General features: G+C 42.8%; 1 protein-coding gene across 3 annotated transcripts in view; it reads left to right on the top strand.

The window, feature by feature from the left end:
* Positions 1–11,369, top strand: part of abca5 (ATP-binding cassette, sub-family A (ABC1), member 5) — a 93,843-nt gene extending 82,474 nt beyond the window's left edge. The window contains exons 30-37 of one of the 3 annotated variants that reach the window (XM_029698994.1): positions 2,903–3,078; positions 6,498–6,573; positions 7,491–7,585; positions 9,095–9,214; positions 10,060–10,212; positions 10,293–10,372; positions 10,493–10,548; positions 10,686–11,369. In XM_029698994.1, coding sequence (XP_029554854.1) covers positions 2,903–3,078; positions 6,498–6,573; positions 7,491–7,585; positions 9,095–9,214; positions 10,060–10,212; positions 10,293–10,372; positions 10,493–10,548; positions 10,686–10,826 — 897 coding nt within the window. In that variant the 3' untranslated portion in view covers positions 10,827–11,369. Of the gene's footprint in view, positions 1–2,902; positions 3,079–6,497; positions 6,574–7,490; positions 7,586–9,094; positions 9,215–9,814; positions 10,029–10,059; positions 10,213–10,292; positions 10,373–10,492; positions 10,549–10,685 lie in introns of those variants that run through there. The other 2 variants (XM_029698995.1, XM_029698996.1) reach the window with 2 other exon arrangements.
* The last annotated feature ends 11,043 nt before the right edge of the window (positions 11,370–22,412 follow it).

The raw sequence follows: 22,412 nt of genomic DNA, 5'->3' as shown, positions 1-22,412 counted from the left end.
CCCAGACAAGTTTGAGATCAGAGACAAAATTCCCATGTCGTTGCCTACTTGGGGTGCGCGGCAGTAACCGACACTTGTTTAATGGGAGTGGGTCAGAGACTCGATCTGAGGTCTTTGAGCAGTCCCAGACGTCACAATATTTTCAAACAATTCTCGTTGTGTGAGATGTGCAATAAGTTTTGAGAACGGTGATGAGCAATAGCCAATGAGAGCACGTTGTTTCGCGTCACCCATAATGTGTAGACTCGAGAAGGAGCGATGACTACTGCTAGTATGCATTTGTACTTGCCTTTAAATCAGAGCCAAAGTGTCAAATTGTTACAGCTCTGAAGTTCACAATCAATGTTATTCATTTCAAATTGTTGGCTAGATATTTCAACTCTGAATAGCAAGCGTGAATGTCTGACTGAAAACATTTAGGGCTGCTTTGAGCCACAGCTTGTTGTAGCTACATTAAATCTAATCCCATCATTGTTTTCGTGCGACACCGTGGTATTGGCAATCCTCAAGACCAAGTGAAGAATCTTGTAGTGTGACCCCCGTCTGTGCCACCATCGTTTAGTGTGCTCACAACGACAGGAAAGATGGTTGTTTAATGTGAGGTTTAGCCTTAAAGGCCCAGTGCAGTCAAAAACTTGATTTTCCTTAAGACCGTTGACTTTTTCCACATTTTGTTACGTTAGCCTTATTCTACATTATTATACCCCATGACAAAGAAAATAAATATTAATGCATTATTACAAATAAAACTTTTACATTTACATAAGTATTCAGACCCTTTACTCAGTACTTTGTTGAAGCAGTTACAGCCTTGATTCTTCTTGGTTATGATGCTACAAGCTTGGCACACCTGTATTTGGGGACTTTCTCCCATTCTTCTCTGCAGATCCTCTCAGGTTCGATGGGGAGGGTCGCTGCACAGCTATTTTCAGGTCTTTCCAAAGATGTTCGATCTGGTTCAAGTCTGGGCTCTGGCTGGGCCACTCAGACTTGTCCCGAAGCCACTCCTGTGTTGTCTTGGCTGTGTGCTTAGGGTCTTGATGCTGCCACCACCATGTAGGGCTGGGCAACATGGTTAAAATCTCATATCCCGATATAGTAAATTCAATTAATAAATAGTTTATATAAAATGACCACATGTAAAGACCTATTCCTTATTACATTTTGAATTATATTCAACAAATAAAAAGGTATTTACTCATTTGATTATTTTATTCAATTAAGCATGTAACAAAATATAAACGGTAAATGGAAAACTATAGTTGCAAACAAAATAAATATAGGCCAAAAAAAAATTGTGGGCTTGCCAGTTTTGCATGTTACTTTGGCATTAATACGTGTCACATCAATTTGTATTTGGTACCTTGTGTCGAGTGTTAGCACCAACTCACGAAACCCCCGTTTCTCGACCGTGTAAATTGGGGCCATGTCTTCTTTTCAACGGCAGCTGTTAACTCCTTCCATCTTCGTGGGCAAAAGCCTCTTGCAACGTCTGAGTCAGGGGTTTGTTTTGAGCACTCGGCTGTACTTTTTCACACGATTCTTGCGTTGGTGGTAAGAGGTTAGTGGTGTTTGAGCTCGTTGTCGAGACCGGCCTACGGCATATTTTGCAGAGGGCGGTTTTCTGGTCCGTGTCAGACTTTTCATACCCAAACCGCGTCCATGTGACCGAAGTAGCCCTTTTAGGTACGAGCTCCGTGTCTCCGTACTTTGTCACGTTTCATCTCCTCCATGTTTGTGTGTTGCAAATTTCCCCGTGTGGAAGAATGCTAAGCGTTGTCCAATTGACTAAAAATATTGCCGTAAAGAGTGATTTGCGACAACGAAATAAACGATAGACGTTTTTCTATTATGCTCTATCGTCGCACGATCTATATCGTTATATCGCCCAGCCCTACCAGCATGCTTCACCGTAGGGATGGTGCCAGGTTTCCTCCAGATGTGACACTTTGCTTTCAGGCCAAAGAGTTAAATCTTGGTTTCTCATGGTCTGAGTCCTTCAGGTGCCTTTTGGCAAACTCCAAGCGCCCTTTTACTGAGGAGTGGCTTTCATCTGGCCATTCTACCATAAAGGCCTGATTGGTGGAGTACTGCAGAGATGGAAGAACCTTCCAGAAGGACAACCATCTCAACAGAGGAACACTGGGGTTCTTGGTCAAGGCCCTTCTCCCCCGATTGCGCAGTTTAATTATGATGAGTCTAGGTGGTTCCAAACTTCTTCCATTTAAGAATGGAGGCCACTGTGTTCTTGGGCAACTTCATTGCTGCAGAAATGTTTTGGTGCCTTGACACAATCCTGTCTCGGAGCTCTACGGACAATTCCTTCAAACTCAATGCTTGGTTTTTGCTCTGACATGCATCATCAACTGTGGAACCTTGTATAGTAACTTTCCAAATCATGTCCAATGAATTGACCACAGGTGGACTTCAATCAAGTTGTAGAAACAAAGGATATGATCAATGGAACAGGATACGTCTGAGCTCAATTTCAAGTCGTGGCAATATGTTTATTTCCAAACAATTCTACAAACCCGTTTTTGCTTTGTCATTAAGGGGTATCGTGCAGATTGAGATTTTCAGTGTAACAAAAGGGGTCTGAATACTTTGCATGTACTGTTTCCACTTAGGTTAGTAATACTGTCAACATTAAAATGCCCTTTTATTTGTTTGAAAAGACCGCTCGTTTGCAGTTGTCCACTCCCAGACAGTCCTAACTCAATTCTTGCTTGAGAAATTGCCCTTTGCTAAGGTTTGTTTTCAATCAAAATTGTAAAAAAGAATCACAATAAAAGTACTTAATTATTGCCCAGAAATGGTTTAATATTGAGACAAAAAGACAGCTGCATTTAAGGTCCAATCTGATCCTATGATTAAATTTGACGGTCTGTTTTTCTTGCCTCAGGTCCTGATGGGGGACTACAGTACAGAGTTCCGTCCAGTAGACAACCCCCTGGAGCATATAGGCTACTGTCCCCAGGTCAGCCCTTTGTGGCCCCGCATCACCCTAGAAGAACACCTGGAGATCTATGCTGCCATCAAGGGCCTCCGCGGACAGGACGTCCCTGGCATCATCACACGGTAACTATCCACTATCATAAAACAGTTAACACTTGTCATTTAGCAGGTGCTCTTTTCCAGTGTGACTGTATTCATGTTAAGATAACTAAGAAGGAGAACCACATCCCAGGCAACAAAAGTGTGGTGGGTGGGGGCAGTTGCTGTTCCGTAGGTAAGCATCATGGTCTTGTAGTGGATGGGAGCTTCGACTGGAAGCCAGTGGAGCGTGAGGAGGAGAGATGACATGGTAGAACTTAACAGGCAGGCGGCAGCGTTCTGGATAAGTTGTAGGGGTTTGATGGCACAAGCGGGGAACCCAGCCAACAGCAAGTTGCAGTAGTCCAGACGGGAGATGACAAGTCCTGGATTAGGACCTTCACCACTTCCTGTGCATTATAGGGTCGTACTCTACGGATGTTGTAGAGCATGAACCTGTAAGAGCGGGGTCACTGCTTTGATGTTTGCAGAGAACGATAGTGTTGTCCGGTGTCACGCCAAGGTTCTTTGCACTCTGGGAGGGTGACACTGGAGTTGTCAACCATGATGGAGAGGTCTTTGAGCGAGCAGGCCTTCCCCCAGGGGAAGAGCAGTTATGTCTTATTGGGCTTGAGGTGGTGGGCCGGGCACCTGGGTGTCAGAAGGGAAGGAGAAAAGTAGTTGCGTGTCATCTGCAGAGCAATGATGGGAGACCATGTGAGGATATGGTGACTTGGTGTATAGAGGCCCTAGAACCGAGCGCTGGGGGACACCAGTAAATCTTCGTCCGACACAGATCCTCTCCATGTCATCTGGTAGGAGCGGCCTGCCAGGTAGGATGCAATCCAAGAGTGTGCAGAGCCCGAGATGACCAGCCCTGAGAGGGCGGAGAGGAGGATCTGATGGTTCATGGTGTCAAAGGCAGTGGACAGATCTAGGAGGATGAAAACAGAGGAGATAGTCAGCTTTGGCAGTGCAGAGAGCCTCTGACACAGAAGAGCAGTCTCGGTTGGGTGACCCATCTTGAAGCCTGACTAGTTAAGGTCTTTGAGAGCCATAACGATAGAGTTGATCATAGACAGCATACTCAAGTGTTTTGGAAAGAAAAGGCTACAGGTCTATAGTTTGACGTCAGATGAGTCGAGTGTTGGTTTCTTGAGGGGAGCAACTCTGGCCATTTTGAAGTTAGAGGGGACGCAGCCAGTGGTCAGGGATGAGTTGATAGGGGAAGGTCTCCAGAGATGGTCTGGGGTCGAGCGGGCAGGTTGTCCAGTGGCCAGACGTCATCTGGAAGAGGGGAGAAAGAGGTCAAGGCTTAGGGTAGTTCTGAGACAAGTGTACTCAATAGGCTGAGTGAATGAGTAGCGGATGTCGTCAACCTTTTTTTCCCCCAAAGTTGTTGACAAAGTCGTCCACAGAGAGGGAGGAGGGGGTAGAGGATTAAGGAGGGAGAAGGTGGAAGAGTTTCCTAGGGTTAGAGGCAGAAGCATGAAATGTAGTGGTTGAAAGTGGCTTTTACAGCAGATACAGAGGGAGTGAAAGGATGATAGGTTCTCCGGAAGTTTAGTGTTCCTCCATTTTTCACTCAGCTGCTCGCAGCCCTGTTCTGTAAACTCACAATGAGCCACGGAGCAGGAGGGGAGGGCCAAGCCGGCCGGGAGGAAAGGGGACTGTGCAGGTCATAGGATGCGGGAGGGGAGTAGAGACGAAGAGGCCGCGTCGGGAGAAGTATTTAGCAGAAGGGAGAGATGGACAGGTGAGAATAGAAAATCGCCACTTAGGAGAAATTAGTAGACCTGTGTCACCACCAAAGACCAGGTGCTCTCAGACTGAGAGAAAGTCAGATGTAGAGCAGCAGTGTTCTCTGGGGTGATACATGTCTTCGTCAGGGCCAAAAAGTCAAGGGACTGAAGGGCAGCATAGGCAGCTCCAAATGCTGCCAGAGACCAGGAATTCCACATGGATTGTGCATGCAGGGTACACTAAAGTAGGAGGGTTGCAACCAAGTTGTGGGGAACATCTGTAAATACTACAGGGAGAGGTGCAAACAGGTATAGAAAACACACAGGGTTGACAAAGCTGCAAAATCAGAAAGTAAATAACTAGGTAAGATATACTCAAGTGAAAGTGTGGAGCCTTCCTCCAACAACTCCGAAGAACCGTCTTTGTTTCGGCGTTGGTCTTAGTTATGAGACCAGAATTGACACGAGCACCGCTTACAGCTACCGCTGAGAAACCAGGGGAGACTGAAGAACTAACACTAATTGCTAATTGCTTATCAGAGGTGGAGAGCACGCCTCCCTGTACTAATTGCTGATTGCCTAGGAGAAGTGAAAGCACTCCCCCTCCAATATAGCCACTGATTACCAAAAGAAGTCACAAATTGCCCTGTACCTTCATCCTGATTGATGTCTCATGAACTATCTGCAAATTATGAACAGTCAGCAGACACCAAGTAGGTCACTGTGAAGACAGGGAGCGCTTAAAGTAGATGGCCCTAGCTAGCAGAAAGACAGTACTAGACATCAACAGATAAAGACAAATAAATGATACTATCAGGAGTCCTCTAGCTATAGAATGAAGCACACTGAGATGGCGCCTGAGAAGCTGGTTATATGCAGTACACTCAGAAAAGAGATGTTAACCACTGTGCCACAAAGTGGGACTTAGGTTAATTACAATTGGCTCAGAACAGGGCAGCACGGCTGGCCCTTTAAAGTAAACGGAGAGCTAACAATGATATGCATGTTAATCTCTCATGGCTCAAAGTGGAAGAGAGATTGATTTAATCACTACTTGTATTTGTAAGAAGTGTTGACATGCTGAATGCTCCGAGGTGTCTGTTTAAACTACTAGCACATAGCTCACACACCCATGCATACCCCACAAGACACGTCACCAGAGGTCTCTTCACAATGCCCAAGTCCAAATTTGAAAAAACAGGTAAAAATACACCTTATGGAACAGCGGGGACTGTGAAGAGACATACACAAAGGTGCAGACACAAGCATACGCACACAAGCTCTAGCACACACACTCTACACACACTTAAATTGTAATATTGTTGTATGGTGGTTTTATACAGTTTGTATTGTAGATATGTAGTGGTGTAAATGTTATGATGTACTGTTTTCTCTTTTGTTGTAAATGTAATGTAAGTGCTTTAATGTGTTTGGACCCCATAATAGATATAAATACCCTCATGACAACTGTCTTGTGGTAGTAACAGGTGATGCCTGATGAAGTCATAGATGTGCTGTTGACAACTAAGCATTGATTGGATTGTTTATCTGGAGTTCATTTTAATCCTAAAAACTGAATAATGTATCTAACGTTTGCATCTTATCTAACCTGCCTTTTAGACTTGGCCCTCTTTATTTTTCTGTTATGTACCTTTTTGCTGTGGTCTCCTGTGGAATGGACCTTGTGTGAACTCTGTGTTTGTCTCTCTGTGTTCCTATCAGTGTGGTGAATGCTCTGGAGCTGAAGGGCCACCTCCACAAGCAGGCCAAAAACCTCTCAGCTGGGATCAAGAGGAAGGTGAGACAGAAAGAGGGAGAGCAAGAGCGAGTTCCACTTTACACTCTGTCTACTCTCCACACACCTTCACATAACACTGTGGAAAGGGAGACTTTTAGTTTGAAACTGCCTGCCAGGGAGACATTTGGAGAGCTGAAATGGGGTTGCTTCAGAGATTCAGTTTGGGCCTAGCAGTACCATCCATCATTTAATGTGGTGTTTGATAATAGAGAGAGGAAATGAGGTGAGTATTTCCTCCCTCTGCCAGCTCAAACCACCCTACAATGTTAGCTGGGAATCAGTGTGTGTAAAATAACCACCAAGCTTAGCCCATACACATTTACCAAATCCTAAACCCTTACTTTGCTCACTTGTTAAATTTGTACATCTGTGTCACAGTGTGTTGACTGCTGTCTCGATCTCTGAATGCTCAGCTATGAGAAGCCAATTGACGTTTACTCATGAGGTGCTGACCTGTTGTACCCTCTACAACCGCTGTGATTATTATTTGACCCTGCTGGTCATCTATGAACGTTTGAACATCTTGAAGAACTATCTGGCCTTAATGGACAATCTTATAATCTCCACCTGGGAAAGCCAGAAGAGGACTGTCAACCCCTCAGAGGCTGGTTCCTTTCTAGGTTTCTTCCTGACTTTCTAGGGAGTTTTTCCTAGCCAACCTTGCTTCTACATCTACATTGCTTGCTGTTTAGAGTTTTAGGTTGGGTTTCTGTATAAGCACTTTGGGACATCTGCTGGTGTAAAAAGTGCTTTATAAATACATTTGATTTGATTGTTGCGTTTTCTTTGTGTGTTTCAGCCTAGCCAAAACATTCAAATCCTATTGCCCTCACTAATTCTCATTTGCCTGTTTCATTTGTATCTGTGCCACACGTTGTTGACTGTGTTCCTTTGTGTTTCCTGTTTATGTGTTTCAGTTGTGCTTTGCTCTCAGCATGTTGGGGAACCCTCAGATAGTTCTGCTGGATGAGCCTTCTACAGGGATGGACCCCAAGTCCAAACAACGCATGTGGTGAGACCCATGCTCCTCTCCCTGGGACAGGCACAATCAGACCAAAACAATGTTGTTGACAAGAAATAGTTGTGCGGTACAAGGCTGAGAAATTACAGCAAAATCACACTGCAATCAATAGAAACCAGAATGTATCGTGTATCATTATGTCATTTGTATTTGTACACTATATATACAAAAGCATGTGGACACACCTTCAAATTAGTGGATTCAGCTATTTCAGCCACACCCATTGCTGACAGGTGTATACAATTGAGCACACAGCCATGCAATCTCCATAGGAAAACATTGGCAGTAGAATGGCCTTACTGAAGAGCTCAGTGACTTTCAAAGTGGCACCGTCATAGGATGCCACCTTTCCAACAAGTCAGTTTGTCAAACTTCTGCCCTGCTAGAGCTGTCCTGGTCAACTGTAAGTGCTGTTATTGTGAAGTGGAAACGTCTAGGAGCATCAACGGCTCAGCTGCAAAGTGGTAGGCCACACAAGCTCACAGAATGGGACCACCGAGTGCTGAAGCGTGTAGCGCATAAAAATCGTCTGTCCTCGGTTGCAAGACTCACTAACAAGTTCCTAACTGCCTCTGGAAGCAACGTCAGCACAAGAACTGTTCGTCGGGAGATTCATGAAATGTTTTTCCATGGCCGAGCAGCCGCACACAAGCCTAAGATCACCATGCACAATGCCAAGCGTCGGCTGGAGTGATGTAAAGCTCGCCGCCATTGGACTCTGGAGCAGTGGAAACGCTTTCTCTGGAGTGATGAATCACGCTTCATTATCTGGCAGTCCGAAGGACAAATCTGGGTTTGGCAGATGCCAGGAGAACGCTACCTTCCCGAATGCAAAGTGCCAACTGTAAAGTTTGGTGGAGGAGGAATTAATGGTCTGGAGCTGTTTTCCATGGTTCGGGCTTGGCCACTTAGTTCCAGTGAAGGGAAATCTTAACGCTACAGCATACAATTATATTCTAGATGATTCTGTGCTTCCAACTTTGTGGCAACAGTTTGAGAAAGGCCCATTCCAGTTTCAGCATGACAATGCCCCCGTGCACAGAGTGAGGTTCATATAGAAAATGTTTGTCAAGATCAGTGTGGAAGAACTTGACTGGCCTGCACAAAGCCCTGACCTCAACCCCATCGAACACCTTTGGAATGAATTGGAAGGCCTAATAGCCCAACATCAGTGTCCCACCTCACTAATGCTCTTGTGTCTGAATGGAAGTAAGTCCCCGCAGCAATGTTCTAACATCTAGTGGAAAGCCTTCCCAGAAGAGTGGAGGCTGTTATAGCAGCAAAGGGGGAGCAACTCCATATTAATGCCCATGATTTTGGAATGAGATGGTCGACAAACAGGTGTCCATACACTACATAACCAAAAGAAATGTCAACTTCAGTTTCAAAGGTTTTCAGTTTGTTTTTTAGTTTTAGATTTTTGTTGTTCTACTCTGTTAAGTAGCCAGTAAAGTGCTAAGGCTTTGGTCCTTTTGTCCCTCTGGTTCGTCCTGTCTCCAGGAGGGCTATCCGGGCAGCGTTTAAGAACCGCCAGCGTGGGGCCATTCTGACCACTCACTACATGGAGGAGGCTGAGGCTGTGTGTGACCGCGTGGCCATCATGGTGTCAGGGCAGCTCAGGTGAGTGTATCAGAGTAGGGGTGAAGATGGGTGGAACATAGTGTTGGATAGAGAATGCACTTGCCACAATGGCTGTTTGTGGTCTGCCCTCTATCCAACTCAATGAGGGGCACAGGGGGACGTCCAGAAGCTCTGACATTGGGGCTGGCATTGGGGAAAAGGTGTGATATGTTGCAATTACATTGCTATAGCTAATAATCTATGTCACAGTAACTAGGTTATAAATAACTTTGTTACAATAACTTTGTCTTATCATTCTGTAGGTACGTTTTTAGTGTTTAGATATTTTGTTTGGTGTTGAGATCAGGTGGTGTATTGGGGAGTTGATTTGTGGTAGTTGGGATTAGGATGATGGTGATGATGACGAGGATGTGTTAGACCCAATCCACCTGAGACACATCATCATCATCATCATCATCACAACTAGATAGACCCAATCCACCTGAGAGATATATCTAGTTGTGATGATGATGATGATGATGATGATGATGTGTCTCAGGTGGATTGGGTCTATCTAGTTGTGGTGATGATGATGATGTGTCTCAGGTGGATTGGGTCTATCCTGTTGTGATGATGATGATGATGATGATGATGTGTCAGGTGTATTGGGTCTATCCTGTTGTGATGATGATGATGATGATGATGTGTCAGGTGTATTGGGTCTATCCTGTTGTGATGATGATGATGATGATGTGTCTCAGGTGGATTGGGTCTATCCTGTTGTGATGATGATGATGATGTGTCAGGTGTATTGGGTCTATCCTGTTGTGGTGATGATGATGATGTGTCTCAGGTGGATTGGGTCTATCTAGTTGTGATGATGATGATGTGTCTCTGTCTCTCAGGTGTATTGGGTCTATCCAACACCTGAAGGGGAAGTATGGGCGTGGCTACAGCCTGGAAGTGAAGCTGAGAGAGGAGCTGACGGGGCTCCAACAAGTGGCACTCCTCCACAAGGAGATCCGTCGAATCTTCCCTCACGCTGCAAGACAGGAGAGGTGATTCAGAGCAGAGGTGTGTGTGTGTGTGTGTGTGTGTGTGTAATGACATGCTAAAACCTGCTGCCTCTGTCTTGCAGCTTTGCCACCCTGATGGTTTACAAGATCCCCATGGAGGATGTCAAGTCACTGGCCAAGTCCTTCTCTCAGCTAGAGAGTGGTGAGTGTGTGTGTGTGTTTGTGATCACTCTCTGACCATCTGCCTCATGTTTCATTGATCAGTTACAATTTAGGCAAAATGCATTGTGTTCTAATGTCCTCTGCTCTCCCCTGCCTCCAGCTAAGCAAGCCTTCAACTTTGAAGAGTACAACTTTTCACAATCAACCTTAGAGCAGGTAAGTACTCATTTGTGAACCTTACCTTGAATATCATGTGATGATGTTACATCAACTGCAATGCAAACTCCATCCACTTCCTGACTATTTGTCTTAGCTAGTCTCTCTCTTGCTCTCTCTCACACTCCATCTCTCAGGTCTTCATGGAGTTTGCTAAGGAGCAGGAGAACGAGGAGGAAGAGGTGGGTTCCCTCAGCACCACGTTCCAGTGGCAGCGGCTCCGCCAGGACGGCCCTGTGCCTGTCAACCACACAGACAGCATTGTGCACCAGCTCTGAGCTCCACTGGGGGGGGCTGTCTGTGGCCGGCACAGTCTCTGGGCTCCCATTCTCCCTGCCTACGTGGCACTAACCTCGTCCCCAGCCTAAAGAGGCTGGAAACGAGTTTACTATGGCACAGGCAATGCCAGCCCTAGCAATGCACTCACCCCTCACCTCACGGCTCACACCACCACCCACCACCAGCCCAAACTAATAGGACAAAATGGGTGTCACAGGACGGATGGATGCCCCTATGGACATGGCCCTGGAGGGCTAGCAACTATACACTCACACCAGAACTGTGTGTGTTTGGCATGGGAAGTCTCTCTGGGGCTGAGATGTGTGAGTTGTCCGAACTACTGTGTGTTTTCTGACCTTTGCACTGACTAACCAAGGGGCCTGCTCCACTCCACCCAACCAGAATCTCTCTCCTCTGATGACGCACTGATACGACTAATACCTACTCCGTTTTTTTAATAGGTTTTATTTTATTTTTTATCTGAATTCACAGCGAGTTGGTATATATGGATATATATATTTAAGCAATAAGGCCCGAGGAGGTGTAGTATATGGCCAATATACCACGGCTAAGGGCTATTCTTATGCATGACTCATCGCGGAGTGCCTGGACACAGCCCTTAGCCATGGTATATTTGCCATATACCACAAAACCCGAGGCGCCTTATTGCTATTATAAACTGGTTACCAACATAATTAGAGCAGTAAAAATAAATGTTTTGTCATACCTGTGGTATACGGTCTGATATACCACGGCTGTCAGCCAGTCAGCATTCAGGGCTTGAACCACCCAGTTTATTTATATATATATATATATAAACACTACAGTTCAAAAGTTGTGGGTCACTTAGAAATGTCCTTGTTTTTGAAAGAAAACCTAGGCAGAGTTCCTCTGTCCGGTGTCTGTGTTCTTTTGCCCATCTTAATCTTTTCTTGTTATTGGCCAGTCTGAGATATGGCTTTTTCTTTGCAACTCTGCCTAGAAGGCCAGCATCCCGGGGTCGCCTATTCACTGTTGACGTTGAGACTGGTGTTTTGCGGGTACTATTTAATGAAGCTGCCAGTTGAGGACTTGTGAGGCGTCTGTTTCTCAAACTAGACACTCTAATGTACTTGTCCTCTTGCTCAGTTGTGCACCGGGGCCTCCCACTCCTCTTTCTATTCTTGTTAGAGCCAGTTTGCGCTGTTCTGTGAAGGGAGTAGTACACAGCGTTGTACGAGATCTTCAGTTTTTTTACAATTTCTCGCATGAAATAGCCTTCTTTTCTCAGAACGAGAATAGACTGATGAATTTCAGAAGTTATTTGTTTCTGGCCATTTTGAGCCTGTAATCGAACCCACAAATGCTGATGCTCCAGATACTCAAATAGTCTAAAGAAGGCCGGTTTTATTGCTTCTTTAATCAGAACAACAGTTTTCAGCTGTGCTAAAATAATTGCAACAAGGGTTTTCTAATGATCAATTAGCCTTTTAAAATGATAAACTTGGATTAGCTAACACAACGTGCCATTGGAACACAGGAGTGATGGTTGCTGATAAAATGGTCCTCTGTACGCCTATGTAGATATTCCATTAAAAATGAGGTGTTTCCAGCTACAATACTCATTTACAACATTAACAATGTCTACACTGTATTTCTGATCAATTTTATGTTATTTTAATGGACAAAAAAAATAGCTTTTCTTTCAAAAACAAGGACATTTCTAAGTGACCCTAAACTTTTGAACTGTTATTTATATAAATAGTATTTATTGATTCCTTTTACTTTCCATCCATTTCCCTACCTGGGGTAACCTCGTCCCTAGGCAAATTGGAAGTGTCAAGTGAACAAGATTATCCATGGGGAATCAGTGCAGTGCAGTAAGTGTGTTTGCTCGTGTCTTCCACTGTGTTTGTGAAACTTTGTGTGTTTTATAACAACACCAGTCCAGTTCTGGCTCTAGAGCAGTACATCCCTATTTACTCACACACTCCTTACCGAACACGTTGACACTAAGGTGCTTTTAGCGTCTGTAGCATGATGTGGACTCTTTGTGTCGTAGTTGTGTAGGTTGCTTGTTCTGGACGTGTGAGTACAGATAAACTACTGACAGATCAACTGACAGATCTCCAGTACAGATCAACTACTGACAGATCAACCGACAGATCTCCAGTACAGACAGAGTTACTGGCAGATGGAGTGGCCTTTTTTTGTTGCAAAAGAGGAAACCCAGCAGAACTGGAGCTCCAGTCCCTCTCCTCCCCTGCATCGCCCTCTGGTGGATGTGAAGAAAATCACATCTCACTCTGCCTCTGCCTCTTCTGCACTAAGGGTTTGCTGCTGTTACTGTGTTTGTCTTTGGCTGCATCTAAAATGGCACAATATTCACTACTTGCTCTGGTCAAAAGTAGTGCACTATATAGGGAATAGGGTGCCATTTCCTCTGTGTTTCTATGGGGCACTGTGAGTACTGTGTCTCCTCTACACCAGCATGCATTTTAGTGTTGTATACTATAAACACAGCTCTCCCCAGTTCTCATAGACAAGGAGAAAGAGGCCTGCTTTTGAGTGAATTAACATGCTTGTCTGAGAGGAAGAATTATGGATAAATAAGGGGAAGATGGTCAGTATTGTAGTGACGTTATAAAAGGCACAAGTGTAAGGTTTAGTATGGAGGGTTTAGGGTGGAGCGTTTAGGACATGTGCTCACACTGCCCAGTGGCCTTCCACTCCTACAATACTTTAGTGTCTGAATAGGAATGATAGCTTGGTAATGTAGTATCTTAAATGCACATCAGTACATGTAGCACTCTGGCTTCATCAAACATTTGGTATGGGAACCAAGTCACCAACCCTAGAGAATCAGTCAATTGGAAGAATATTGTTTGGAAGAGTAGGTCTTGTTTTTATTTTATTATTATGAAATATTTTGATTATTTTATCTTGGCCAGATGTGCTCAAATTGGTATTTTGTGACAAAGTGTTGAATTTTGAATGTCTCCAAAAAGAGGCTTCTTATTTTATCTAGGTGACTTAGAGTTTTTGAAGTTCTGTTGGACTGAAAGGAGCTCAGTTTTCACTCTGTGTCACTCTGGTGCCGCTTTTAACCACAGATATATTTTATTATTTGTATTGTATTTTGTGTGTGCGTGCGTGACTCATGTTTGGCTACTGTTATAAGACTGCTACAGTACTCATATAACCCTCTCCAGGGAAGCACACTAAGTGTTGGTGCAATACTTAAACAATTGTAACAGTAAAAATGTTAACTTTTTCTTGTGACATTCAGGTGAGCTTTGAAAGAGCAAATAAGAGATGAACAGAAGGGAGTTCAGAAGAGAATTCTTAGTATGTGAGGATGGTGGAACTGAGAGAAGATGTTGGTTTCCAAATTGAGAGTCCATGGAATGGAACTAATGTTTTCAGATGGTTACTTTTGACCCTATTTGTGATGCGGGCGTATGCTCGGCATGGTAGATTCTTGATTGCTTGAAACGCATGATCCCTCTGGCCTCTTGCTTGATGAAGTTGCATCACATACTTACAAAGATGCAAACACAATTTCAGGATTCCCTAAAAAGTGTCTACAATACCTAACTGTCTATATATCTCACTAAAGGTAAATATATTGTACAGTGTGGCATAATATTATGTCTAATTTGATATATTTTCCTGTAGCATAAATCACGAGTGCTTGTATTTTCTACAGACGTGTGTGTTCTTCATCGTTCCGTAGAAGAAGTGTCATAATAAAAATATCATCCTGCCGTAGAAAATGTGTCATAGTAGAGAATATCATCCTGCTGTAGAAGACGTGTCGTAGTAGAGAATATCATCCTGCCGTAGAAGATGTGTCATAGTAGAGAATATCATCCTGCCGTAGAAGACGTGTCGTAGTAGAGAATATCATCCTGCCGTAGAAGACGTGTCGTAGTAGAGAATATCATCCTGCCGACGAAGACGTGTCGTAGTAGAGAATATGACAGTGAGTCAGATTTGTTGATGTCTCGCCAGCCTCTCTCTGATACTGAGACTTAATATCAGTCTGTTGGCCATGAGTCTGAATTAAGAAACATTCACAGAGAACAGGAGGTCTTCACTTATTGTTTACGGGTGGTGTGGCCATAGAAATATACTGTTCCAGGTGGTCAAAAGACCATGGCCTGAGGGGCTTTGTCCCTTCTAGCGATTATATTTCTGAGTGTAGCGCCTATTTTGGGCAGTGATAATCATTGAGCAAAATGCCTCTTGTCCCTTTTTGCCTTCTACCATAAACCCACCTCCCCTCCCTCTCTGTGAACTAGATATTTTCTCACGTCTCATCTCTCCAACCTGGGCTGCAGAAGCTTTATAGTCGTCATCTCAATTTATTAAGGGAGATGTTTTATTATAACATTGTTTATTTTAATGGGGAGCTGTGTGACATAGTTTTGTAATGTGGTGTTTGGGTTATTGAGGTGTTGTTGGATAATGTTGGCGCAAGTTACTTGAAGTGGTTGTTCATAGCTTCCTTTGTCTCTACCATGTCATGTGTGTGGTTAAGTTTATCATTATGCTTATTGTGTTGTCTTTAAAACTGATGAAAAGTCATTAAAGAAGCGGTTGAAGCCCAAGAAATAGGATGCAGTAGCATCTCAGAGGCCTGTTTTGCCACCATTGACCTTCATTTGATGGAATATATGTTTTGTGTTTTCTTTTCATATATTTTTTTTAAGGAAGTGATCTGAAAATGTCTGTTGGTATAGGACCGGTCTGTTGGGTTTCTGTTCATTTGCCCTCTGAAGTTAATTACAATTGGTTTTATTTTAAATTTGTAAAGGATGTTTTCTAATTTACTCTCTCGCTCTCAAAGAGTATTTGCTACTGAGCATTGTTGGTGAAAATTCAGTGTATGGTTCTGTGATTCCTGGTATTTTTATGATGATATGGTACAACCTCTCACAGGCAGCATTTGTTGTCTGATAATCCTTCTTTCTAGAATACCCCACTGACTGTGTATGCTTAAAGATATTGCTTTGTTCTGTTGACATACTCTAACACTATCGTGTGAGTGGAGAGAGCATTTTTATTTTTAACTCTGAACATTATTTTTGCACACATGTAGCCTTGTGCTATCGTCACCACTATAATAGAGCGAAAATAGAATGTCTGTTATGTTTCATTCTGTATGAGTTGTGTATGGGGTGAGATGGACTACATTCACTGAATTCTTATCTATTTTAAAGTAACTGCCCAGATGTTCAGAGATCTATGAAGGTTGACCTATAATTACTTACAATATGAGTGAAGTGGTTTTCCTTCCAATTATTATTTTTAAATTACCTTAAAAATCTGCTTTCCTGTGTCGGAATGGTGTGGGTGTACAACAACAACAACAACAAAATGGTGTGGGCGTATACCGGTCAAAATTTTCTTGCAAGTCGACCGCTGGTATGCCAGCTCAGCCTCCTCTAGACATCTGATTGGCCAGCTCATCCTCAGGGAGATGACATGTTCTATGAGGAAATGGCAAGCATTTTTGAAAAGGTCTGTTTGAGTTGGGGTTGTTGGTTTTTTTTTCTCCAATGTATGCTCCGGCCACAAACGAGTATAGGACGAGTCAACATTAGTTGGATTCGAGTTAACTAAATATGAACTTTTAAGTGACATTTTCACTTGGCAGTTACTTTAAGATGTTTTTCCCAAGTGCAATATTTAGATGTGTGTTGTCACAATCGTTCTATTATAAAGGCTATCATGATTAACTAAAATATCAATGCATCCTTTATTCTGTGGACTTTAGTGTCACTTGCAGTAAAATGTTAATAACATTAGATTGCTTTTTTTTTTTGCTCTTTTTTGGTGCCCATTCCCTGAGCAGGTAAGCATTTTGTTTTTACTCCCTTCCATATGTATTTGGACAGCAAAGTGAAAACATTTTGTCTCTATACTCCAGCATTTTACATTTGAGCCAGAATGTCAGATTTTATTTGAGGGTATTTTCATACATATCTGTTTTACCATTTAGACATCAAATAACTTTATGTATCTAGTCCCCACATTTGAAGAAGTCATAAGTATTTGGACAAATTCACTTAGTGTATCAAAGTAGTCAAACGTTAAGTATTTGGTCCCATATTCCTTGAACGCAATGACTACATGAAGTTTGTGACTCTACAAACTTGTTGGATGCATTTGTGGTTTGTTTTGCATGTGTTCTGGTTTGTTTTGCCCAATAGGGACTGAATAGAAAGAGTCACGTCATCAAAAAACTCTGCAGCTGGAATGACCCGCAGCAAACTCAGTCTGCCTAGTAATGCCATGACTGCCGATCTAGCCTGCTACAGTAGCAGGGCAAATGTATATTTTATTAGAATTTAAATGACAATACAAATAAACATAGGATATCAATACAAATATATGTTCAATATATGAACATTTTGGAAAGATATAGAAGGTACTCAACCAATGTGAGTAGAGGTGCAACCTAAAAATGTGTTGACATCATTGGACAGGAAAATGCGCAGCGCTCACTCACCATATTTCTCTTCATTTTTTTTATTAGACAAGTTTAAACCATTTCATCCTTCATTGCCCTTCTTCAGAATCAATAATAAATCTGAAGGCCGAAACGTCAATCTTTTAAACTTGTCTAATAAAAACGACACATTTTTCCTGTCCAACAATATATGACAAATAAAACGGTCACACTTTTATTTGGATAGTCCCATATACAAATACAATCAATAAACAGGGGATATCAACACATCTTTTCAACATGGTTAGAGAGTAACTGATAACATCTAATCAGTTACATGTAAACTGATTATAAAACTGTAACTGCAATCAGTTACCAGCAAAATATTTTTAACTTCTTGGATTACTTTTAAATTCAGAAAGGATGTTCGCAAAAAAAACATGACACCTTTCTGTTTTCTCAATGACATTCAATTCAGCATTGAAAATAGGAGCAAGTTTAAGTTTGTTCCACCTGAGCAGAGTATTTGAGCGGAGTTGAGCGGTCGGAAATCGCTCTCATTGGTCATGGAGCAGCTCCAGCGCTCCACATCCTTTCCAACGGCTCCACCAAAAACCACTCTGCGCTCACAGATAATAAAGCTGCTGCTCACAATTTAACCAAACCATATGATTTGAATGAAATGTATTTGAATAAACAGGAAAAGGTCTTGGTGGAGCACTGGAAAGGATGTGGAGCGCTGGAGCTGCTCCAATAACAATGAGCGCGATTTCCGACCGCTCAACTCCGCTCACATACTCTGCTCAGGTGGAACAAACTTAAACTTGCTCCTAAGTAGCACTCATCATTTGAAATAGTTTACATGTCGTATTAAACGGCATATAAACACTCTAAATAGGTCAGGAGCCAGACAGGGAGCCTAAGAAGGAATGATAATGAATTATTCCGGCTATTTATTTCAATTATTTCAAGGCTATAGCCTACAAAGAAATACATTGTGAAGCATTTGCGAGGGAGACACTAGGCTGGTAGGGACATAAAGCGCTCAGCAATAAACAACATTTCGTTGTATTAAATCATAGTCTATAAATTGCGCATATAGGCTGGGACTTACTTAGAATTAAATACAAATGAAAGAAAACATGCCTTATTAGGCTCAGTCTACAGTGCCTTTTAATTCATATTTAGAAACACGAGTTTGGCCAGATTCTGTGGCTTCAGGCTCATGTGATGGTGCCTGGAGAGCAGGCCAGCAGTGGAGACTATCCTGTCCATTCTTGCAGAGCCACTGGAGAAGCTAAACACCCATAGAGCTAATCTTGCCAGGCTGGGCAGAGATGCAGATTTTTTAATGTATTTTTTTATTTACAGTGCATTCAGAAAGCATTCAGACCCCTTGACTTTTTCCACATTTTGTTACAGCCTTATTCTAAAATGTATTAAATCGTTTTTTCCCTCATCAATCTACTCACAATACCCTATAATGACAAAGAAAAAGCAGGTTTTTAGAAATTGTTGGAAATGTATAAAAAAAATGCTATAACATTTACATACTGGTCAAAAGTTTTAGAACACCTACTCATTCAAGAGTTTTTCATTATTTTTACTATTTTCTACATTGTAGAATAATGGGGAAGACATCAAAACACATATGGAATAATGTAGTATCCAAAAAGGTGTTAAGCAAATCAAAATATATTTTAGATTCTTTAAAGTAGCCACCCTTTGCCTTGATGACACCTTTGCACGCTCTTGGCATTCTCTCAACCAGCTTCCTGGAATGCTTTTCCAACAGTCTTGAAGGAGTTCTCACATATGCTGAGCACTTGTTGGCTGCTTTTCCGTCACTCTACGGTCCGACTCATCCCAAACCATCTCAATTTGGTTGAGGTCGGGTAATTGTGGAGGCCAGGTCGTCTGATGCAGCACTCCATCACTCTCCTTGCTAAAATAGCCCTTACACAGCCTGGAGGTGTGTTGGGTCATTGTCCTGTTGAAAAACAAATTATAGTCCCACTAAGCCCAAACCAGATGGGATGGCGTTTTGCTGCAGAATGCTGTGGTAGCAATGCTGGTTAAGTGTGCCTTGAATTCTAAATATATCACAGACAGTGTCACCAGCAAGGCACCCCCACACCATAGCACCTCCTCCTCCATGCTTTACAGTGGGGAATACACTTATGGAAGATCATCCATTCACCCACACCGCGTCTCACAAAGACAGCGGTTGGAACCAAAAATCACCTGTTTGGACTCTAGACCAAAGGACAAATTTCCACCGGTCTAATGTTCATTGCTCGTGTTTCTTGGCCCAAGCAAGCCTCTTCTTCTTATTGGTGTCCTTTAGCAGTGGTTTCTTTGCAACAATTCGACCATGAAGGTCTGATTCACTCCTCTGAACAGTTGATGTTGAGATGTGTCTGTTACTTGAACTCTGAAGCATTTATTTGGGCTGCAATTTCGGAGGCTGGTAACTCTAATGAACGTATCCTCTGCAGCAGAGGTAACTCTGGGTCTTCCTTTCCTGTGGCGGTCCTCATGAGAGCCAGTTTCATCATAGCGCTTGATGGTTTTTGCGACTGCACTTGAAGACACTTTCAAAGTTCTTAATGTTCCATATTGACTGACCTTCATGTCTTAAAGTAATGATGGACTGTTGTTTCTCTTTGCTTATTTGAGCTGTTCTTGCCATAATATGGACTTGGTTTTTACCAAATAGGGCTATCTTCTGTATACCTCCCCTACCTTGTCACAATACAGCTGATGGCTCAAACACATTTAGAAGGAAAGAAATTCCACAAATTAACTTTTTAAGAAGGCACACCTGTTTGTTGAAATGCATTCCAGGGGACTACCTCATGAAGCTGGTTGAGAGAATGCCAAGAGTGTGCAAAGCTGTCATCAAGGCAAAGGGTCGCTATTTGAAGAATCTCAAAAATAAAATATATTTGTTTTGTTTAACTTTTTTGGTTACTACATGATTCCATATGTTATTTCATAGTTTTGATGTCTTTGATATTATTCTACAATGTAGAAAATAGTAAAAAAAAAAAAAAAACTTTGAATGAGTAGGTTTTCTAAAACTTTTGACCGGTAGTATTCAGACCCTTTACTTTGTTGAAGAACCTTTTGGCTGTGATTACAGCCTCGAGTCTTCTTGGGTGTGATGCTTCAAGCTTGTCCCACCTGTAATTGGGTAGGTTCTCCCATTCTTCTCTGTAGATCCTCTCAATCTCTGTCAGGTTGGATGGGGTGGGTCGCTGCACAGCTATTTTCAGGTTCCTCCAGAGATGTTTAATCGGGTTCAAGTCCGGGCTCTGGCTGGGCCACTCAAGGACATTCAGAGACTTGTCCCGAAGCCACTCCTGGGTTGTCTTGGCTGTGTGCTTAGGGTTGTTGTCCTGTTGGAGATGAACCTTCACCCCAGTCAGGTACTGAGTGCTCTGGAGCAGGTTTTGTCAAGGATCTCTCTGTACTTTTCCACTGTTCATCTTTCCCTCCATCCTGACTAGTGTCCCAGTCCCTGCCGCTGAAAAACATCCCCACAGCATGATGCTGCCACCACCATGCTTCACCGTAGGAATGGTGCCAGGTTTCCTCCAGATGTGACGCTTGGCATTCAAGACAAAGAGTTCAATCTTGGTTTCATCAGACCAGGGAATCTTGTTTCTCATGGTCTGAGAGTCCTTTAGGTGCCTTTTGGGAAAACTCCAAGCGGGCTGTTATGTGCCTTTTACGGAGAAGTGGCTTCTGTCTGGTCACTCTACCGTAAAGGCCTGTAAGGTGGAGTTCTGCAGAGATGGTTGTCCTAGAAGTTTCTCCCATCTCCACAGAGGAACTCTGGAGCTCTGTCAGATTGACAATTGAGTTCTTGGTCACCTCCTTGACCAAGGCCCTTCTCCCCCGATTGCTCCGTTTGGCTGGGTGACCAGCTCTCGGAAGAGTATTGATGGTTCCAAACTTCTATCATTTAAGAATGATGGAGGCCACTGTGTTTTTGGGAACCTTCAATGCTGCAGACATTTTTTGGTTCCCTTTCCCAGATTGTGACTCAACACAATCCTGTCTCGGCGCTCTACAGACAATTCCTTCGACCTCATGGCTTGGTTTTTCCTCTGACATGCACTGTCAACTGTGCGACCTTATATAAACAGGTGTGTGCCTTTCCAAATCATGTCCAATCAATTGAATTTACCACAGGTGGACTCAAATCAAGTTGTAGAAACATCTCAAGGATGATCAATGGAAACAGGATGCACATGAGCTCAATTTCGAGTCTCATAGCAAAGGGTCTGAATACTCATGTAATTAAGGTATTTCTGTTTATTTTTAATACATTTTCAAAAATGTATAAAAACCTGTTTTTGCTTTGTTATTATGGGGTATTTTGTGTAGATTGACGAGGGGAAAATATGTATTTAATCTATTTTAAAATAAGGCTGTAATAAAACAATATGGAAAAAGTCAAGGGGTCTGAATACTTTCCGAATGCACTGTATCTACTACTGTGAAGTGGGTCCAATTTAAAGGAGAGATGAGACGATTGGTATCCTTGTTGTAGGCCTATGCTACCTCGTGGGTATGAAACATCACAGAAAAGGTGAGGAATTTATTATGCAATGATCATGTAAATTAAATAAATAATAGCCTAGGAAATAGATGCCTATTTCTAATTATTTTAAAATGCAAAGATAAACTAAATAGATTTTCTCTCTTATCACTATTGGCAAATGCCAGCAGCATACCATCCTGTCAGGAGCATACGACCTATCCCACTGTTGACTTGCCACTGACTCTAAGCAGGGTTGGTCCTTGTCATCCCTGGATGGGAGACCAGATGCTGCTGGAAGTGGTGTTGGAGGGCCAGTAGCAAGCTCTTTCCTCTGTTCTAAAAAAAAAAAAGACCCCAATGCCCCAGGGCAGTGATTGGGGACATTGCCCTCTGTAGGGTACGTCTTTTGGATGGGATGTTAAACAGGTGTCCTGACTCTGGTCACTAAAGATCCCATGGCACTTATCGTAAGAGTAGGGGTTTTAACTCCAATGTCCTGGCTAAATTCCCAATCTGGCCATCATACCATCATAGCCACCTAATCATCCCCAGCTTCCAATTGGCTCATTAATCTCCCTCCTCTCCCCTGTAACTATT

Source organism: Salmo trutta, chromosome 18, assembly GCF_901001165.1.
Source record: "Salmo trutta chromosome 18, fSalTru1.1, whole genome shotgun sequence".
In the NCBI taxonomy this organism is placed as follows: domain Eukaryota; kingdom Metazoa; phylum Chordata; class Actinopteri; order Salmoniformes; family Salmonidae; genus Salmo; species Salmo trutta.
Note: the sequence above shows the minus strand (reverse complement) of the source record. Positions and strands in the feature narration are given on the sequence as shown.